Below are 22,188 nucleotides of genomic sequence, written 5' to 3' on the forward strand. Positions count from 1 at the left end.
ATCTCACTTTGAGCTCTGTTTGCTCTTTGGCTTCCAGCTGCCTCACTTGTATGGCAGCAAGGAATTTCTGAATGACCCAGCAGAATGCAAGCTGCTTTATTCAACTGTTTGGGGCAGGCCACTATTATTGTGACTTGTGCACGAGCATCAGCTGAGACAAGGTTGAGTATTGAAAAGAACATGACTGCTTGGCACTAATTGAACTTCTGAAGAGTGTACTCACAGTTACCAGGAATGAGCAGATAAGACTGCAGTGATTTTATGAACCAAAGTCTTCTCTCGCCCATTTGAACTTTCTTTAGTCTTTATGCCTAACACAACGGAACGTAGCATCAACTCACATTATAAGAGCAGGCCTATAGGATGCAGGTCTTGCTGTCGGTGTGGGCATCCTTTTTACATTAGCTTAGCTAAGGTAAGTCTCTAGTGTAGCATTAAAAGTAGGAAGAAATTTCTGTATGTGCTCAGGCTGCAGGCAGTGTATACATTATTTATAATACTTGAATGCTGAATGAATGGAGAGTTGGTCTGTACCCTGAGATTTTGGGTTACAGGCTGGGGACCCCTCAGTGCAAACTGCCTCAAACATTAGTTCATTTCTTTCCCAACCAACAATCATGTCTTTTTACACCAAGTTTTATGATTTATATCATAAATCTATATAATGGAAATATTTTTATTTTATTAGTTATATCTTCTAAATGAAATATTTTAGAAAAAAATCATGGTTTTCCTGGAGCATCACCTGTTTTTAATAATTTTAAGATGTCAAGAAATACACATCATGGACATTTTAAGTATGAGTTGCAACCAGTGGAATCAAGCATACGCTGTCAGTTGTGTGCTGTCCTAGTCCCTTGCAGACCTATCTGTGACTGACTCCCTGTACTTCTCCTACCTTACCTCTCCATTATTTCTGCATCTACATCTTGCTCTGTCATGTACCTTGTCTGCTGTAACTTTTATCATGTTGTCTTACTGAGTGTCTGGCCCGGGACTATTTTCTTTTTATTTTCCGCTGAGTTTCTCTGGCAGAGCTAGTCATTTGTTTTCTTGTCTGGGTGTGCTATTCTCAGCCTACACCTTATTATATTCATCTTCACTTAGTTGCATTTTTTTTTTTTTTAAAGACACTCTGTGCTTCTAATCTATAAGTCATTGCAGGAAGGACACACTGATTGAAAACCTCTCTCTCCAGGCAGAATGGTAAATTGCTTTTCATTATATGATTCAGGTTTCTTGAATTCTTCAATTTTACCTTGGTCCACTTTTACTGAAAAAAAACCAAAAATGACCAAAGCCAAACAAACAAACAAAACCTTTAAAGGATGATGTTGAAAGTAAATATTTTACTTTGCATTTTCTTAAGTGCAATTTACTGCAGGAGTGCAAAATGGTGAGTTTTAGAGGCTGAGTCTAGACATATTTATTGCTAAAATCACCCTGGTGATTTACTGGTAGGGCAAAGAAAAATGCAGGAGAATTTCAGCAGTAGTATACACATAATGGCAGGGAGGATTCTGTCTAGCCTGGTGTTCACAGTTTTGCTTGCAACAGCCAAGGAGTAGCTGGTTGTGGGATGCCTGATGCTCTTTTTTCGTAACTTGACTGTGACAAAGAGCCCTAACAACAGTGTACCAGAATCTGACTTTCTGGAGCTTCTTGTGGAGCAGGATTGTTCCCTTATAAAGATGCATTTCTCCTTCTCTTCCATTGGTCGTGCACTAATGAATTTCTTTTGGAAGACTAACTCATTTGGTATGGACACACTTGAAGTTTGATTTTACAGAAGAAAATTGATTTATTTTTCAGTCATTGAAAACCCCACTTATAATAAATGCATCTGTTGTTCATTCACAAGCTTACAAAGGGTATGGAACAGCTTTTCACACAAAAATAATAAAATTGCTGTCAGTTATGGAAGGGCTAAGAAAGCACATTTTAGTTTCTTCCCTAATGTCTTTTTGCAAAAACACACTCACAAACACACATACATAAAAAGGTCAGAGTCAAGCCTCCAGCAACTGTGGAAGTTAATTTTCTTTGCTTCATTGTTGTTGTTGTTTTTTTTTTTCCTCTTTTTTTTTTCCTTAAATTTACTGTCGTTCCTGAGCACCTATCCTTTATGTAAGATTTATGGAAGCTGTAAGCAGATAATAATTTCATAGCTTACTTGGGGATTGCCATACACATACACACATTGCACATTGTCTGATGTCCTCATACTCGTACTACTCTGTTTAGAATAGCATAATTTCAAGCTGGTCAGACTTGCCCTAGGGAATTAAAGAGTCTGCCAAGACTGGTATGAAGCAAGGAACAGGATACTAGTGAAACTTTCTCCTCTTCAGAACATCTCACATCGGCAGTATTGTGTGCTGGAGGCATGTGGGTTAACTTCTGCTCTGTAGTCCTTCTGCAATACTGGACAAGCCAATTATATATTCCCTTCAGAGTTTTCAGATGATACGTGCCTCTCAAGGACAACCTCAAATTGAGCTAAAACCATCCCAACCTGGCATATAGTTAGCTTTGATTCAAATAACGATGTCTCAAATGTGCAGGTGAAAAACTGTTTTTGTCTCTTTTTGCTCAAGCTCTTGAAAAAATAACCAGTTGAGGACGGAGTGATTGTATTCAGGATCAAATTCTCCACATAAACTTGTTCATAGTTATTACAGGTTCACAGGTTGTGAGAAGCCTTATGTTTGACACTCAGAGTAACAGCTTTGCTGGGCAGGTGTTATTTTTCCGTCTCTTGGCTTTTAAAGACAGACTGAATGCATATAATAAAAGATTAGTTCTGTATTTGTGACATAATGCATCTAGGAAACACTGCAGTTATGAAAGCCTTATGACTAGTTGTTAAAAAACCAATCTATTCTTCTTAATAAGTGTGAGGAATTGCTAAAGCCCTAACTGCAGGTAATGTAAATTCTTTTTGGGTGTTGCCCGAAAGGGCAGCTTGTAGGGAAGTTCCAAACAAGACTGAACTTCTCAATGGTTTTATGGAAATTTTAGTAAAGTATTTGGGATATTTATAATGATAGCTAGAGTTCAGCTTCTGTCTTTTGCTAACAGTCTGAACTTACCAGAGTCTTCCTGTAAAAAAGGAAAAGAAAACAAATGTGTAGATGCATTTTCCTGATTCATGTGAAAGAACTATATACATATATAGGATGACAGAAATTTAATCACTTTACGTACACATCAGATGTGTAAATCTATGTTTACATTAGCATAGGGAAAAAAACAGCTAGACTTTCTTTGCTTTGTTTACACTGGTATGAGTAAGAGATAGCTCTGATGACACCCATGGACTTATTTCAGATTTATGGTGGTGCAACAAAGAACAAAACCTGGTCTAAGTTGTTCATCTCTTCAAGTAAGGTGATTTATCTGCACTGGAAGTAATTTCATTTGTAATCTTTCTTTTTAATTTGGGTGTAAATATATATTTTTCACATGCAAAAGAAAAGGATTTTCTAGTACCCAGGAACTTGAAACTGTCAGGTTACGCATGTTTCCAAGAATACTCTGCTGAAGTGCAGTCCCCAAACCAGTGTATTTCAGAGAGTACAGTAGCAAATGTCACATCCCCTGCTGACCAGAGCAGACGCTGCTGTTCCCCTGATTGAGTGGGTTCTAAATTTTGCATGCCTATACCTGCATCTTGCATGTGGGAATTAATCCTCAACCTGACTCTATTAGAGCTGACAACCTTCCAGGCCCCTCCAGCTGCCACCAAAATAAATTCTCCACCAGCCTTTCCACCTGTCCAGCATTCCTTAGATGGCAGGGGATACATTTTTCTGGTTTGCATCCATCTATGGTGACACAGATCACAATGTGGCTGCAATAAAGCTGAAGCATTCCTTGGCAAGAAGAACTCACTGGCTTGTCTTTTTCTCATCCAGGTTAATTCAGTTTTGGTGGGGTTTGACTCTGATGCTGTGGTTGTGTAGCAGGAAGCTAAAAAGCCTGCTGGCTTCACAAATAGATGCCGTAGGTTGCAGAAGGAGTTGTCAGTCAAGGTTGGTGACTGGTGTTTCATAAAACATTCATATCCTGGAGAGAACTGTGGGTTGACTTTACTAGTGGGACTAACTAGCATACCGCTGCCTCTCGGTTCACTGAGAGGGCAGATAAACATCTGGGACAAAAAGCAACTGCTGAGATGAAGCATCCCTCTGAAATGGTAGTAAGCTTTACAATAGTTACTCCTCGAGCTAGGAAATAAATGAATTGTAATAATTTGGTTTCTGATCGCTGTGAAATTCCTTTGATGGCTTGAATGGCTAAAGGTTATTTGGAGAGACTCTTGAGACAAAAAAGCAATTTTAGGAGCTTTACTGAAGTCCTCCTGTCTCTTCCCAATCTATTTTAGCTTCTCTGTTTTCTCTTATAGTCCCCTCAATCTCCTCAGTACCTTTCCTCAGGCAGCAGACAGCAAGTAATTGTCCACAACGAAGCCCATAGCGACTTCATCATTCTTAATTCTTCAGAAAGGAGGATGGGATATTTAACTTCTTTTTTCTGCTAAATGGCTGAGACAGTTTACTTTGTTTTCTCATCCTTCTTGTGTCTAGGTAATCAGTGCCACTGTCAAGAAGGTACGGCAGGAAGGTCAATGGCAGAGGTAGAACCATCAATTTTCTTGCACACATCACAGAGAAGCAACAGTGCCCGGCAGAAGATAACATGCACCCTTCACCAGTCTTAGATCTGAGAGAAGGGTGGAGGAGCAGAGACTTCACTTCTCTCATGCTTTAGAAGGACTTGCACTAACATGAACTTCATGCTGTACACCAGTATGGTATCCAGTCATCCCTCCTTCAGGCTCACAAGAGTGAGAGTGTACAACGGTAGGATATGCCGGTGTTGGGATTTCCCCCCCTTCTCTGGTCAAAGGGAATTACGGTGTGGCTAATTGCCTCACTTCCACATGGGCTTGCAGAGGAAGAAGGAGATGGAGTTAGGCCTGTCCCTGTACTGAAGATGAGAATTTAGAGCTGGTGGTGAAAGAACTTCAGCACAGGCAGAGAAGGACATGTTGGCAGAGTCCTCCTGAACTCACCTTTGGCTTAGGCTATATTCTTGGTGGAGTTTGAATATGTTGGGGCAGCAGCATACAGTTCCTCAGGAGTGGTGAGAAAGAATCAGTTTCTGGAAAAATGAACAATCACCCTTCTGACAATGGACAGTTCTGTTACTGCTGGGCCATTCTTTCTGTATGATACTGCTTCTGCCTTGGCCTTGCTTCACCTCCTCTGGCCTGGCATCCTGCTATGAAATGAAAAAACCACTGCTCTCTTCTGCTGTCAGACAAGGGAAAGAAAGGTCAAGCAGCTGGCATGTTTATATGTCTATGACCTGCGTAAGTTTGACGTGAATGGTGGACACAGCATCACCTGAAGTGCACACTTGCTCCATCCCAGAACAAGCTTTGGGGACCTGAAGCAAAAGTTTCTCTGCTCAGCTTTCATGTTTCCCACGTCAGTCTGACTGCTTGCCCTCAGCTGCTAGCAGCAAGCAGCTGCAGCCGGCCCAGGGCAGGAGTCTTGCTGCAAAGCCATTGACACCCCTTGCAAGTAGGGGGGCAGTAGGAGGTGTGCTTGCCACCCCCCTCAGAAACAGGAAAACAAATAAAATGAATTAATGTGTCATTATGTCTATTTCAGGTAATCCAATAGTCAGTTGTGGCTAATGATAATATGACATAACACAGTTATTACGTTAAAATAATATTCCAAAATTTTCATCACCTATATTTGAAAATAAATATATCATCATCCTGAAATATCATTCATATAGGTATTTATCATTAAGTTTTAATAAGTGGTTAGCATTTTTAAGAGATATTTTTGAAAAATTGAGAATACTTTAATGATTCACTTTCACTATAAAAACATGTCTTTCTTAGTTATTGATTTAATGAATGCTAAAACAAGTCATCTAGCTTGTGTAGAAAGGCAACCAGGAAGTTTGATAAAAATTGTGACTGTATCAATATTTGCCCCATTAAAGACTAAAATCAATATCTAAGTCACAACACAGGTCACAAATAGCCAAAACACAGTCATTAAAGACAGATAAATATGTTTAGTTGTCTTTGGTCTGTGTGGTAAAGTCAAATGTGGACAGCAGCTGACAAACATTTCCTGACACAGCAGCTGGTATGGCAAAAGCTACTTAATTACCTGAAGTAATTACTTGTATTCAGGCAGTTTTTCTTGCTCCATTTTTTTGCCTGTTCCATGGAAGAGGTCTTCAAGCAGTGGGTGAGCTGCAGCCTGTTAAATTTCAATTTGTTCCAGAGATTCAGCCTTGCACAACTGAAACGGTTTGAAGATGTGACAGCTGCATGAGATGGTGGGTTTTGTTCTTGTTAGAAGGATTACGGCCAAGGCTGGCCCTCAGGTTTCCTGGACCCTGGAGGCAAGAGAGGAAGTCTGGAGAAAGGAAGACTTTCTCTTGATTCAGGAAGATTGGGTTAGAGATCACTTAAGCAAACCTAACACCCACAAATCCAAGGGCCCCAACAGGATGCACCCCCGAGTGCTGAGGCAGCTGGCAGATATTATTGCCAAGCTACTCTCCATCATCTTTGAAAGGTCACGGAGGACAGGAGAGGTGCCTGAGGACCAGAGGAAAGCCAATGTCATTCCAGTCCTTCAATAAGGGAAAGAAGGAGGACTGAGGAAACTACAGGCTGGTCAGCCCCACTTCCATCCCTGGAAAGGTGATGGAACAGCTCATCCTTCAGATCATCTCTAAGCATGTGGAAGAAAAGAAGGTTAACAGAAGTAGTCAACATGGATTCATCAAGGGGAAATCATGCCTGACCAGTGTAATAGCTTTCTATGATGGAATGACTGGCTGAGTAGATGAGTGGAGAGCAGTGGATGTTTTCTACCTTGACCTCATCAAGGCTTCTGACACCGTCTCCCATAACACCCTCATAGGTAAACTCAGAAAGTGTGGACTAGATGAGCGGGCAGTGAGGTGGATTGAGAACTGGCTGAATGGCAGAGCTCAGAGGGTTGTGATCAGCAGCACAGAGTCCAGCTGGAGGCCTGTAGCCAGCGGTGCTCCCCAGGGGTCAGTACTGGGTCCAGTCCTGTTCAACTTACTCATCAGTGACCTGGATGAAGGGACAGAGTGTGCCCTCAGCACGTTTGCTGGTGATACAGAACCAGGAGGGGTGGCTGATACACCAGAAGGCTGCGCTGCCATTCAGTGAGACCTAGACAAGCTAGAAGACCGGGTGGAGAGGAACAACCCCACGCAACAGTACAGGCTGGGGCTGACCTGCTGGAAAGCAGCTTTGCAGAGAAGGTCCTGGGAGTTCTGGTGGACACCAAGCTGCCCACAAGCCAGCAGTGTGCCCTGGTGGCCAAGAAGGCCAGTGCAATCCTGGGATGCCTTAGGAGCAGCGTGGCCAGCAGGTTGGGGGAGGTGATCCTGCCCCTCTGCTCTGCCCTGGTGAGGCCACACCTGGAGTGCTGTGTCCAGTGCTGGGCTCCCCAGTTCAAGAGAGACAGGGAACTGCTGGAGAGGGTCCAGCAGAGGGCTACAAAGATGATAAGGGGACTGGAGCATCTCCCTTCTGAGGAAAGGCTGAGGGACCTGGGCCTGTTTAGCCTGGAGAACACCGAGAGAGGTTCTTATCAATACACACAAATATCTTTAAGGGCCAGTGACAAGAGGATGGGGCCAGGCTGTTTTCAGGGGTGCCCAGTGACAGGACAAGGGGCAACAGGAAAAAACTGCAACACAGGCAGTTCCATCTGGATATGAGGAAAGAACTTCTTTACTTTTAGGGTGCTGGAGCACTGGAACAGGCTGCCTAGAAAGGTTGTGGAGTCTCCTCCTCTGGACACATTCAAAACCCGCCTGGACACAACTGTGCAACCTGCTCTCTGTGAACCTCCTTTAGCAGGGGGGTGGACTAGCTGATCTGCAGAGGTGCCTTCCAACTCCGACCACTCTGGGATTCTGTGATTATAACCAAGTTAAGATGCTAATAGGGTGGCAGTGGATGAATGGGTAAAAAAATGGTTGGAATCAAAGGCTGGTCAGTTTAGAGGTGGATTATAAATGCAGCATTGCAGGGGTGTCTTCTGAGACCTGTCCAGTTCAACATCTTTGTCAGTGCTGCATTCTTATTAGGATTGCAGATTACATCAGGCTGGGGCAGCCAGTTGAATGTCCAAGCAGGACAGCCATGCAGAGAGGCAGGAGGGATGGGCCAACAGAAATGTGCAGCAGAGATGTCCAACAGTATCCTGGTCTTTTTCTTTTTCTTTCTTTTTCTTTTTCTTTTTCTTTTTCTTTTTCTTTTTCTTTTTCTTTTTCTTTTTCTTTTTCTTTTTCTTTTTCTTTTTCTTTTTCTTTTTCTTTTTCTTTTTCTTTTTCTTTTTCTTTTTCTTTTTCTTTTTCTTTTTCTTTTTCTTTTTCTTTTTCTTTTTCTTTTTCAAAAACTACACCTCTCCATAAAGTCATCTGCTTATGTCTTTGCTTGCTGATACAACAGCTGTGGCACATGACTGGCCAGAACTGAAAGTAAATGCTGTGGACTTGAACTTTCAACACCGTAAAAACATAAAAAAATGGCTGAGAGTCCAGGATTTTGTAGCCAAGCACCTACAACCCAACACAAAATGTGCTACTGTTTCAGTAGCTGCAGTGAGCTCTGTGGCATCTTCAGATCATTGGAGTTTCCAGTGTTCTCCAGCACTTTGTGATTTTAGGTAGATTGAAAATGGAGCAAGAGGTCTTCAATCCTGGTTGTCTAACAGAGGTCACAACCTCCTGCTCAGATGCAGAAAGTGGATCCTGTCTTTGGAACTCATTCTGTGATGAAAAAAGGATATTTTCTTTCTGCCTTTTGGAGATCTGTTACACCGAGTTAAGATCTGAAGTTCTGATGCATGTTTTGAAGGCTGTCATCCTCAAATAGGCTTCTTTATTAACATAGGAGACCTCTCACTATGCAAATATTACTTGCTGGGAAAAGGATTTTCTTGCTTTCTCCTACCAAAATTATTGAGTTTCTTCATTGTCATTCCAGTTTTAGAACATAGGGTCTTAAGTGGCCATGGTAAATTAAAGGAAAAAAACCCCAGTACTTCAAATCTTTTAATTCAATATTCATATGTTTTTAATGAGCTTTTTCAGAAAGTAAAATTTCCAGATAAATTTCCAAGTCAAAGTTTAATAGACTCTTTGCACTTTGAATAAATGTAAATGTTATAATATCCTTTAATTAGCCCCCAAAAGATAGCCATCACATTGTAACCAAAAGATGGTGCTGAGGCAGATGATTCTGAATCTTTACTTTTTTGAAATCATATATGATGAAATTATGTAAAGTTATTTCAGACTGGAATTAAGCATGGGTGGGGTTTTTTTGGCTTTGCAGACCTAACAGATAAAAGTGTGTATTCTCCTCTTTTATAATGCTATTAAATATTTATGATATTCTCTCATTTTTTTAGTTGTGAGATAATGAAAATATTCTTTTTTTTCCTGTAGTTTTCTATACAGTACCTGAAACCCACCATTTACAGTGCAGTTAGGGTTAAGCTGTAAACCAGAATTTTCCCTCCTTTCTCATGTTACCATTGTTGAGGGGTTTTTTTATGGCATAACAGGTTATCTTCTCTACTTCTGTGTAATCTCCTTTGTGAATTGGTTGGGTTTTATTTGTGGCATCTTAAGCCCAAATTGATTTGTTCAGGGAGTGGTTGAGAAACCACTCTAATGTTTTTGTGGCAATCGTAGTCTGTAATTTGTTCTCAGATAGCATGGCCTGAGTCTACCCACTGACTACTACTGACTTTATCTGCCCTGAGAGTGGGACTGTCTTTCCTTCTGTGCATAATTGTCTGCTGGCCAGAAGCCAGCATGAGGAAGCTGGAAAGCTTCCCTGTCCTACTCAGCTTAGGAAGGTTTGAACCACCACCTTCTAAGTTACAGGAAAAGGCTGGAAGTTGAGGGATCAGACAGTATCCCCGGTAAACACGCTTGTCATCATCTTAGTTCAAGTCTGGTCTTTGTGGGACCAGAAATACGACCACCAGAAGGCCAGATGAACAGAAGAAAGAAGTAGCTTGACTGTTGCCCAATAGTTAGGAGAATCTCATGGATGAGAAAGCAAGATTGCAGTGCCAGGTCAGTATGGCAAGCATTCGTGTTCTACATCAGACCATTTGTGGCTGAAATCTAACACCAGCTCAAAGCATAACATTGCAATTTTCCTGGCTCTGTGGCTTCTGCATGCCTGGCTGACCCGTATACAATCTTCCAATATGTGCTTTTTCACAGTCCACTGATACTTGGCAGCTTAGGTTGTCCTGGGTTGTGGGTCCTTTACCTCTCAAAAGGATGAGGATCTGGATAATTCACATGTAGGATTTAGAGGTCTAACGATAAAAGTATAGAGAAGATGAATCCTCTACTTGAATGGGCAGAAATGTTCAGAAGAGGAGCAGGCAAGTTGGATTCTGTGGAAGTAGTGGCAATGTGGGATAGTGAGGGTACCTATGACATTCGTGTGAAGTTGGCAAACTCGACATAGGATCCAGAACCCCACACCTCTCTGGAGTTGTAGGTGGAGGCTGGATATCCCAGAGCATCTCAGAAAATCTTTCCCTCGTGCTGGATTCACATGTCTAAGCACAAGTGTATAGTATTATTTTAAATGCAGTGTGGGGTCCTACTTGGACCAGAAGGGTATAAGTCTCCCTTAAGTTGTGTTTCATACCTGCAATCCCCATGCAAATGTTTCAAAAACTGTAAGACATCTCGTATTAACTGCATCCTGCTTCTAGTAAAGGTAAGCTGAATTGGTCTTTAGGCTCCATTGACTGTATTGACCTGTTCTACAGTGATTATAATGGGAGCTTAGACATTAGCTCACATGCTGATGACTAAACCTAGCTAAATCTGGTGCTTAATTTAGAAGAATTTTATTGTCCTCGGGAGGCTTTTAAATTCCCTGCGCAATCAATGGAAAGAAGTTAGTACTTAACTTAGAGAACTGGCTGGGTCTAGCTGGGCTTCAGAGGTGCCTCCCTTTTCCTTTAGGTTACAGAAAGAACCTAGACAGCCGTGATAAGTGGAGTTAAGTTGCTCTGCAGAGTTCTTTGGTTGAAATATTGGCAAGACTGTGTTTTAGTTAGAATTCTAAATTAGATAGAATGGATTCTACCTATCTGTCTTAGAAACTGTAGTAACTAATTCTTGCCTGATTCAAGAACCTAATTATTAGAAACAGAGCTCTGAAAATCCTTTCCTAATACACAGTTCTTCAGAGGAGCGAGCAATAAAGTGGTTAGGTCCAAGGAGACACCGAATAAGCAATCAAACATACCTACTAATCAATTCCAGTTTCTTTTTTATGTTATGTCCTTTAAACATCACCTTTTGCAATTTCCTGAGTCAACAGCTTAAGGGCATATCAAAATAAATCATTGAACTGATGATAGGGAAAAACACTAGCTTGTTGCTGTACTTAAAATTGGATTCTGAGAACCAGAGTTTTTCAAGTATTTCAGTTCCTAGGAATCTGATCTGCAAAAGGACATAGATTTTTTTGATAGTCAGCATTACATTATGTAACGTTTAGGTGCCTGTCTCTTAAGCTTGACTCCTATGTTGAACAAGACATATGATCTGCTTATACGATGCATACAAAGAATAGGCTTCCCAATAGCTGCCCAAGCTAATCAACAAGAAAACATTAAGACTAGACCTGTTTCTTAAATCCCACCTCTCTTGAGGTACAGCTGCTTAACTCTTAGAACAGCCATGACCAGCATCTCCCAAACCCTTCCTGGTGCCTGTTCCAAGTTTTAAAGAGAGTCAGGAAGTGACTGGATGTCACTCTCTGAACATACAGCTGGAGGAAAGGGGTTACCAAAACTGAAAAAAAAAAAAAAAAAGCTCAGAATTCAGCAGCCTTTCAGGATGTGGGAAACTACTATTCTGTCTGAAAGGATTCACATAGTACTTGCTCACTTTCTGACTGTAAAACTCAACCAATGGGCTGTGGATGACTACCAGTCTTGCTGCAGGAGTGCTTCTTAAGAAAGAAAGTCTATGTTCACAGCACCAGAGAGAAGGAGCAGCAGAAAATAAATCAATAAAGTCCACTTGTCGAGACAATTACTTAAGAGAAGCTGCCTGGTGCCCATGTCTTGCTCAAAGAGATGGTAATGTATTTTCCATTAAACAGATAAATAAAAAAGTTGAAGTAATTTTGAGGGGGGGGGTTTGTGGTTTTTTTTTTGTGTTTTTTTTTTGGTGGTTTTTTTTTTTTTTTTTTTGGGTTCCCTCCCACTACCTATTGAATGAAAAGGAATTTTAGAAGCTTCCTGGTTGAGTTTTTCCTTTTTCTGCAGGGGTCAAACAGAGCCCATTAATAAGTTCAGGTTTTACTGAGAATTATTTAAGAATATCAGCAGACCTGCAAAAGCTGTAAAGGAGACAAGGATGACAGAAATCAGGGAAGGACTTCCACGTGAGAACTAACTGAGTGTGGGTTTGTAAGCCTGAAAAAGCTGTAATTGTGGGGCCTATAGCAGAAGCTTCTAGAGTCAAGAGAGGAAGCTGAATTGGTAAAAGTTATTACCTGTTCCTCATAAGAAATAATAAGCTATAAAATTAAACTAGTGCACAATAAACAAGAGGAGCAGTACTGTAGTGTGGTTAATCTGAGTAACTTATTGCCACAGGATGATCCAATGCAGCCTATCTAAGAGACGATTTTGTCAAAACCAGATAAAAGGCTCTTTCTTTACCTTATAATTGTAAATAATGGACAGAACATTTCAGTGAGAGTGCTAAGGTTAGTAGTCATGTCTTTCTTATCAGCAGTTGAATTTTTCTTGGTGAGTTGTCTTTTGCTTTCCTTGCAAAGAAAGATGTTTCTAGAAAAGTAGCAAAGATTACACCATTGCACTGATTGAGACCTGGCTAGAAATGAGTCACAGCTCTCCAGGCTCATATTCAGCTGAGTACCTTTCTGTTTACTTCCCTCCACACATGAGAACAGGCTTGATTGCACAAGTGTTATATGCCTATAACACTTTTTGAGAGAGGGAAATAAAGTCTGCTCATACAAACTGCATCTTGTGGCTTATCCAGAGATACAGCACAGCCTCAGGCTAATGCCTGAGGGACTGAAACTGTGCTATCAATATACAGTGTCTCCATCTGCTGATTGCTAAAAGTGCTTTCCATATCCTTTTGTATAACTCGATGGAAAGCACACTGCTGGTGCTGTGACAGATGGATGCCGCCTTCCAAGCAGGAAGCAGACCTTTTGTTAACTCTGGTCTCTAAGTACTGCATTACCTAGCAGCTACGAGAAACAGAGACAAACCAAAGTATCAGAGAACATTTCACCTGATGCAGCTTGGGGCTTGGAGGATTCTATTATCTTTTTTTTTAATGTTTTTTTTTCTGGATTTCTTTTTTTTTAAATCTACCCCAGTTTAATCCTGTATAAAACTATATTAGGTGATTTATGCCTTGTCATCATAGAAGCAAATGATGTTTTCATAGGAGGAGTGTCAAGACAACATTTATCAGAGAAGAGTTCTGATTCACCAATTATAAGAAAATTTAGACTCAGTAGTGAATGAAATAGAAAAGACCCCTATCTGTTTGTGTCTTCTGTTACAATTTTGCCCTAAATCTTCATCATCAGGAGTCATTAGCATTACATATATGCCAACATTAACCCCATGGCACTCCAAAGGTGCATTAGCGTGGCAGCACTGCTATTCTACCTCTTGTCCCCTGTAGCACTTAATCTCTCTTTCCTTATTTCCGAGAGATATTGCAGAGTATGAGCTGAAGTTCAATAATGACTAATTCAGTTTGCCTCCCCAGAAGATTCTGGGTTAAATAACCTCACTTTGGCAAGGGTCCATGCATCAAATAACTTTGTTAGCACTTTTATGCCAGCAGCACCCAACTCCTTTATACAGCCTTGGATGTGAAATCATGGATCTGAGTGATCTGTGGCTGCTCAGCTGATTTCCTGTATGCACTGCTTCCCTACACCAAAAAGTCCAGGCCGTAATTTGTTTTGCATTGAACTGCTGAGAATAAGGCTTTTCCCAAAAAGTTTTGGTGGGTATTTTTTTTTTTTTTAATATATATGTCTAGGGAACATGCATTATAAATGGGAGCAAGGTAAACTCTAGGCTGAGCTCAACTGCCTCAATAGACTCTGGTGCCAGCTGCAGCAACACTGGTTAGCTGGGCCCTCCAACACTCGAATTGCCCTCAGACACCTGGACCTTTCTGCAGCTGCAGCTGGAGACCAGGTGAGGTAGCACAGAGTATGCTGGGTGGCACCAGCCCTCCCCGGCAGGCAAAGGCAGGGCCCCTGTCATGTCTGTGCCTAGTATAATATAGGGAGTTCTGACTCAGTTTTTAGCTGCATGTAGTGTAATGCCAAACATCTTGGTGCTCTACCAGCATTTAAGCCAGCACATACAAGTTTGTAAACTCCTGCTGGGTTCAGTCTGACTTGCACCGTTTCAGAGACATTGAACAGCAAATGGTAAGTACATGCAGCATCTTGTTTACAAAATACAAACTCTGCTTTAATATGAAGCAGTCACATCAGTAGCAAACACACTGGGTTTCAGCATGTTTTTAGTATTTCTAAATAGGAAATATATAGGAAAATAAAAATGTCTAGCACTTTCTGTGTTATATTTAGATCAAACGAGGATACTAAGGCTTATATCTGGCTTTGATATAATTTTAAGCTTCCTGATTTGGTCTCAAAAATTAGAAGTTTTGTAAAGCATGCTCTGCTTGAGAAATGCCTACCATACTGAAGAAATTCCTTAAAAAATGTGCATTTTCTGTTGTATTTTTATCTAAAAGGAAAATAGGTGCTTTTTAGATTAGAACTTGATACAAAATGAGAGCTTTTTGGTGCACTATCTGATCTGAGAGATGTGGTGTTAGTAGGCTGTAGAGCCAGCCTTGTCAGCTGCCTCCATCTGCATCAGACTCTTGATAAAGGGCCAGTTCTGACTGATGGATGTATTGTGATATTCAGTGCTACATCATCTAACTTCTAGGCACCTACACCAATTAATGGGCTTGATACCTGGTTTGTAGCTATGTATTTATTTATGTAAAGATTTAGATTCTGAAGCACTAGATTAGAGAAGTCTGCACTCTGCATGAGATGCTCACTCAAAGTAGGCAGAATCAGGTTCATTTTCGTGACTTAAGTACCTTATTATGGTTTGGAGAAAGCATTTACAGACTCAAACACTTTCTTTAAGGTTGGTCCTGAGGCTGATCCTAAGTATGTTTCTCTCAACAGATGGATGATGATCTCCTTCTGCCAATGCTCTGGGTTAAGCTCTTGCTGACAAGCCTCTGTTCTAGTATATTTTCTGCCCAAGGAGATTGGTGGTCATGTTTTCTTCCTTTCTGAGAGCTCTCCATCTATTACTGTTCAGCATATTCAATTCCATACAGCAGGAACCAAAACAGGTTTGGAAACTTTTCTTTAGGAATACAGTACCAGCACCTGAAGATTTGCAATATCTTCCCATACCTGCCCTACACAGTTACGTTGTAGATGAGGAAAGATTTTAAGATGTACTTTTGGTTCTAAGCATGGAAAGGGAGATTTGGTCTTTAATTTAACTGTTTTTAGTTTTACAGTTAACTGGTTTACTGTATTTTCAACATAAATCATGCTCTGCTTTTGATTTATAATATGAAACACACTGATTTTTTTTTCTAAAATACTTCAGATTTTTTTATCTTTAAAGTCTTTCTTGTTGTTATACAGCAACAAGACGTAATGGTTCTAAATTAGCATTTTCTTTGGGTGTTGTTCATCAGAACTTATTTTCCGTTATTTGTCTTGTTGCAGAAAGACAAATATTCTTCTACAACAAAACAATTGTAATAGTATTCTCACAAGTCCAATTTATGTGGCACATTGTCACAAAAGAGCACCTAAGAAAATGCAGAATGGCTATAGAAACCTACTAATATGCTTTAGAATCTCCTTGCAGGAGCTAGAACAATGTACTATTAAAACTCCAAATACATATGCAATATGTGTTTTTAAAGAAAACTTTATAAATATGCAAATTTAAGATAAACAAATACAGAATAAAATGCACTAAGAAACTGATATGTAGACAAAGGTTTATTTACACCATACAACATTTTAAATATTTTATACACAGCTGCAGCAGAGAAAGCTACTCTGAGCTTTCCAGAGAAAACTGCAATAATAAAGATGTGAAATATATTATTCATATAAAAGTGAGATTATTACTTTATTGCATTTAAAGCAATGAAGAATGTAGCTCAACAGACATTCATTTAATGACAAAAACTTTGCTTTTATATTATAAAGTAAAAAGTGTAGTAATGGCCAAACAGACTGTTATAAACTTTAAAAACTGCATAAATATATACATTGTGCTTCATGGTGAAGTTTTTTGAAAACTAAACCAAATGAAGCTGTTACAACATGAATTGTTGCTTGAGGTTTATCTATAAAGATTACCTTACAAATCCATTCCACGGGTACTTACAACACACGATGGTAAGAATTGTACACCTGGTTCTCCACTAGCCGCACTAGTGGGAATATACTGTACGAAAAAAACCACTGACATTTGGCACAGGAAGAGCCTGACATAAAGTAGTCACAATGTTCAGACAGGAGCGTCAGGATTCCCAAAGTCTCTTTATTGTCAGTGCAATTAATTAGTTTTTGTTTTGTTTTTGTTTTGTTCAGTTTGTTTTTGTTAAACTTCTGTTTGAAAGTCACCTTCTTGCACATCTAAAGGCAAGTTCAGACACTTCTCCCATTCTGCTGGTCTGAGTTCTAAAGCATCTTTTGCCTCTGTGTCTAATACATTTATTGTTGTATAGTGTTGGTAGTCACCGGTGGTTTTGAAACTGTCCCATGGAGCCTTGCTCGGTGCTGAGTTCTCCTGAAGACCAAAGAAAGAAGAATTAAACCCAAGGATGAAATAATGTCTTTTCAGTTTGTAAGGCTGATTGCTGACGTGCTCTCATGAGACACAGAAGCCAGAGAGGGGAGATGGCTTTGCAGGGAGCCAGGCTGGCAGGTGTTCAGCGCTGTTGCGACTCTTTCTCTGTGAACAATCAACACTTTGGCAGGCTCCTCACCTGAGCCGCCAGCTAAGCCCTTTCTTTCACAAGAACCAACGTACATGAGGAATGGCCAAGTGATCCAGTACCAATAGCCATCTTTTTAATAGTGGTTGTGCAGAAAGGTGGGAGAAAAGAAGGGAAGGTAATTGAGAAGAGCTTGCTGCCTGAAATATGGAGTGGTTTGAAACAGGGATTGCCAGTCAGATTTTAAACTGGGGCAGGTGCATGACAGAACCACAGAAACCTAGTCCTTGAAAGTGCTGTGAGAGCCCATCTTGCTTTACAGGCTGATGAGCTCATGTATATTAGGATTGACAGGCTGAAAGCTGCTTATTTACTACTGATTTATTTTTTTTTAATGCCAAGTTTTCTAGGGTAGAAGGCAATAGGGACTAGGACTGATTTAATTCATGGTTTGTGCTGTAACATGTTGGATGGGACTCGGTTGCCAAAACTTCACATTTTTGCAACATTTTAGATACTTTTGGATTTTCTGCCTGATCTCCTATCAGCCTTCATGAGAGGTGCAGGTCTCCTTTGAGTCCTGTGTCACCACTGCTTGTACCATGCTCTAGACTAAGACACCTGAGGCTGTCTAAAATAGCCTAAGATGCCTATATTTAGGTACCTGGATCACTCTCTGACTATCTTACAGATACACCATTCCTCTAGGCAGCTTTGATTAGCAGACTTTTCAAAAACACAGTGCCGATGCAAAACAGAGTAAACGCAACTCGTCCACTGAGATTCCCTTTGAGATTTTGAATTAATTTAAGCTTTATGTGGAGAGCAAATCTCAAATAGGGAGGCAAACGCAGACTTTACATGTCAGGAAATCTCAGAAGGGGGAGTGAGCAAGAACTGGGTGCAAAATAACACATATCACAGCTAAAGGTTCATCAAAGAATCAGGGCCAGGGCCAAATTTCTGATGGATTAGGATGATGTGATGTAAATCCATTGGCCTCGCATCTGCTTAATACCTCTTCATGTCTGAGAGTAGCTCTTCTGAAAAAGTTATAGAATACAATGATTCTAGCTCAGTTCCATTTAATATACGGTTTTTATATTATAAGATTATATAAAAATTGTTACTAATCATAATATTACTGCTAACAAATATGTCACACTAAATTAGGCATTTTAATTAGGCAGAATCAACTATTTCCTTGCTCTCATTATCAGATATAGTCAGGGTGTTATGCATGTGCGTATGAGTGTGTGTGTATAGATTTGAATTATGATGATAGCAGAGTCAATTCAGGATGATTTAATTTTTGCTTTTCCCATGGTAAATATTTATAAACCTATTATGGAAAAGACATGGCATTAAAGAGAACCTGTGCACTTTCTGGACCATCTCACATATAGGTGAATTTAGCTGGACTTGTTTGTAGTAACTAATTTTATATCTGCTTGCCTAGCTAGAGGAAAAGCCCTATTGGCCAAACTATATTAGTAAGCTGCTTTCTCTACATGAAGTCCCTTGGACTTGGTAGGCACACACAGATTTGAAATGTATTCCCTGAAGTTCAATTACTTGTCATCTGTAATGTCAGTGAGTTAGTAATGGTCTAGTTGTAAAAACTAATGAATCTCTTAATAGGTTGGATTACTGAAAATATCTGTTGTTCTAATTTCTGAGGCTATCTAAAGGTAGCACAGAGAGGGCTTCTTGGGAAATATACTGAATTCAAAAGACTCTTGTTTCACTCTTGTTGTTAAGGACCCATCATATTTTAAATATCTAAGAAGGAAAACTTACCATACTGCCTGATTTTGGTACATCCCGAAATCTGTCCAGTGTCTGAAATTTCTGATTTAACTCTTGAAACAATTCCATGTGCCTCTTTCTTGTATGCATGACCTTCTGCAAAATGGAACATAATTGCTTATATTTATAATTGAATCTAGGCTTTTTTAAGAGAAGCATTATTTTCTCCAACATAATAAAGTAAATTGAATTTGGCAGGGCCATCTTTTCCCTATAGACTCCACCAACAGAAGTGAATTGCACTGAGCCTTCTTTCTGCTCTGTTTAATGTTCTTCCTGTGTACAAGAGACTGTTTTTACCCCACATTTATTGAGTTGCTGAAATTAAGGGACACTGGTTTTGTGCTAGCCTAGAAGTATTTTGAAAGTGATGGCAGTTTCCTAGAAGGATATTTCTCTTGCACATTAGGAATATTTTCTAGAATTTCTGTTTTCAGCACAGATGATAATATTTTAATTTCTATAGGAAAGCAACAGCAGTTTATAATAGTCCCTACTGGAATAATTTTTATGAGAACACTGAACTCAGAAATCTTGGCCCAAAATGGAAAAGCCCCAAATGTGATGACTTTCTAATTACAAATCTTTTTGTCATTCAGATCATTATAAAATGCAGTTGAAATAGTGTTCATATTAACAAAAGTAGGCACAGTTTTTCAATTTTACTTGCTTCCTTATTTCATGGACTGGGCAGTTGGACCCACCCTCCCTCTAGCCCATGCATAGGGTACTTTTCCACACAAAATAATTGTACGGCATTCCTGTGCAAGAGGCGGGGATGACAAACAAGCCCCCACAGCTGGAGCAGTGCTCAGCCATGTATCTGCCTTGGCAGTACATGGAGAGTGAAGCCTGCTCTCAAGCCTGGGCCATCAAGCCCACCATCTGAGTTAGTTCTGAACAAAAGTTCACTCTCAGCTATGGACTCAGACTGACCTCTGGAGCAAAGCTGAAGGCTCTTACTGTTTAACCAAATTCATGGTTATATGGTCTGAGGACAGGGAACAGGAGGGATGGAGGAAGCTTCGCCTCAGTTCAACAGCAGATGGGCTCAGCTTGGCTTTTCCTAAGCTTTCGTCTGCTTGAACTTGAGTAACAGCCAGGGCAGCAGCCAATCATGTTGATAGGAAAGGTGCAGGACACCAGCCTCTATGCATGTTCACTAATCGTCAAACCTGATTTTCCCTGGTGTTGTACCTGACAAACCCTGTGAACTTACATACGCAGTGCCGGAGTGTGACCCTTCCCAGCAAGTAATCCTTCTGCCAGGTTTGGATGAGTACCTTTCAAACTGGAGTAGCAGTGCCTGACCCTCAAATAACACTTTACCAATGCCAATTTTAACTTTTATCTTTCATTTGCCTTCTGTGATTATAAATCTCATGAAATGTGGCTGCTTTCTTGGCCATGCATTTCTACCGCTATGTTGTAATAAGCATATTATCCTCACTATAGCTACATCATAGCTTGAGAACTTGTTTCACTTCTGAGAACAGGAAATTGGCAACATTATTCACAAAAGAGACATGAGATACAGCAAGCAATTAAAGACCTATTAATGTAACATGAGTTGTGGGGTGAATAAGGAAAAAATCTTGCAGGATTTGGTGAGGAACTCCTTGCAAAACGTAATTTAACTAGAGATAGGTGATCTAAATTTATGGGGGCAGTTTCACTTAATTGACTTCCTATGGATTCTTTTAAGCTACTGCTGTTACGGTAGGCAGGAATATGTAACAAATCTGATATACATAGAATTTAAAAAAGTAAGGTTCTGTCTTAAAGACTGTTACTGGCTGAAATAAGGAGATATGCTCACGGGATAAAACAAATTTGGTGGTTTAAAATACTGGCTCTAAAATCAGGAAATAACATATGACTGTGAAACAAGTATCTCCAGTTGGAAAAATTTTAATAGAAGGCTAGGAAATAGAGCGAATGTTACTTTCTGATATTTTTCTGAATCATGTACCCAATAATTCGTTAAATAGCAAATATGAATAATTCAAATGTCTTAGTTCATTACATTGTTCCTGAGGAGAAGCAGGTGGGAGGAGAAATTAAACACTTGCATTGGGAAGTCTGCCAGAAAAAAAGGCTTTACATTTTATTCTTAATAGCAGAATGACTGGTATGCATATGTACCTATGGACCTTTTGGTTGCTTTGTGTTTTCCTGGCTTCCATTCCATAGTTCCTACCCAGTGACACCTGCTCCTCCCCAATGCTTATACAGAATGATCTTAATGGAAGGTGCAGTAACTTAAATTTCCAACTTTTTTGGGGGAAGAAAAGAAAAACTTTTCTAGAGTTCTTTTAAATTCCCTGTTAGAAAACACCATCTTGTCTCCTTCCTAGAAAAAATATGCTCTGTTGCATAACTCTTTCTCCTTTATGAGAAAATAACACACAAAGTATTTGTGGGAGTTTAATCTGTTTTCTCTATTAAACGGGCAATGTTGAAAACAGAGCCTTATCTATCTTACAGATATATAAGCTTTACGAATACAGAGCTGGAGATCTTGACCGATGTACACTAGGATGGTTGTTGCATCATCAGGACCTCAACAGGATGGAAAAAGGCTTCTCATGCTTCCCTCTGAAAACACACTTCCTTTAGCTGCAGCTGGGGATTTGCCCATTAATGCTGCATCCCCTCCAGAAGCACCTGAATTGGCGACCAGGCTACAGACACACATCTTGTGGTCTCTTTAACTCTTATGCCCTACAACCTAAAAGTGGTCAAACTGCACTTACACCCTTTCCACATTTCTACCTCTACTCACAAGTAATGTCAAGTGTGTGTTTTGAAAAGACTAAGCTTCACTCTGATGAGCATCTGCTCTCAGAAGAGGATTCAGAGTGCGGATGACTATCATCAGCATGGGAAGGACTTCAAACATAACTCTGTATCCTGCTCCCTTTTTAATTTATGACAGGGTTTTAGCTGGACTCTAGCTCAAGCACGAATATTCTCATGAAGATTTGTGATTTGTGGTCAATCTTATGAATAGCATTAATGATGATAACAATAACAATAATAATAATGATGTAATTCAGTTTGCCCTGGAGATTTTCGGTGTTGTCGCAGGTAAAAATGTTCTCTCTCAAGTATTGTATGAAACAGCTAAGTGAAAAGAACAGATGGGGGAATGCCTTCCCAGCCCTATAATGGAAACATGCTGTGTTTTCAAGATGTTATAGGTGTGATCAGTTGCCAGATTTA

The 22,188-nt window shown here is 40.0% G+C and overlaps 1 protein-coding gene across 6 annotated transcripts in view; it reads right to left on the bottom strand.

Annotated features, from left to right (window-relative positions):
- Positions 1 to 16,194: 16,194 nt before the first annotated feature.
- Positions 16,195 to 22,188, bottom strand: part of ADGRB3 (adhesion G protein-coupled receptor B3) — a 466,435-nt gene continuing 460,441 nt past the window's right edge. For 5 of the 6 annotated variants that reach the window (XM_040598982.1, XM_040598983.1, XM_040598984.1 and 2 more), the window contains 2 exons: positions 18,955 to 19,059; positions 16,195 to 17,006 (listed from right to left, as the gene is read on the bottom strand). In XM_040598982.1, the coding sequence (XP_040454916.1) occupies positions 16,818 to 17,006; positions 18,955 to 19,059 (294 nt within the window). In that variant the 3' untranslated portion in view covers positions 16,195 to 16,817. Of the gene's footprint in view, positions 18,198 to 18,954; positions 19,060 to 22,188 lie in introns of all 6 variants that reach the window. The other variant, XM_040598985.1, reaches the window with a different exon arrangement.

This window comes from Falco naumanni, chromosome 6 (genome assembly GCF_017639655.2).
Source record: "Falco naumanni isolate bFalNau1 chromosome 6, bFalNau1.pat, whole genome shotgun sequence".
In the NCBI taxonomy this organism is placed as follows: domain Eukaryota; kingdom Metazoa; phylum Chordata; class Aves; order Falconiformes; family Falconidae; genus Falco; species Falco naumanni.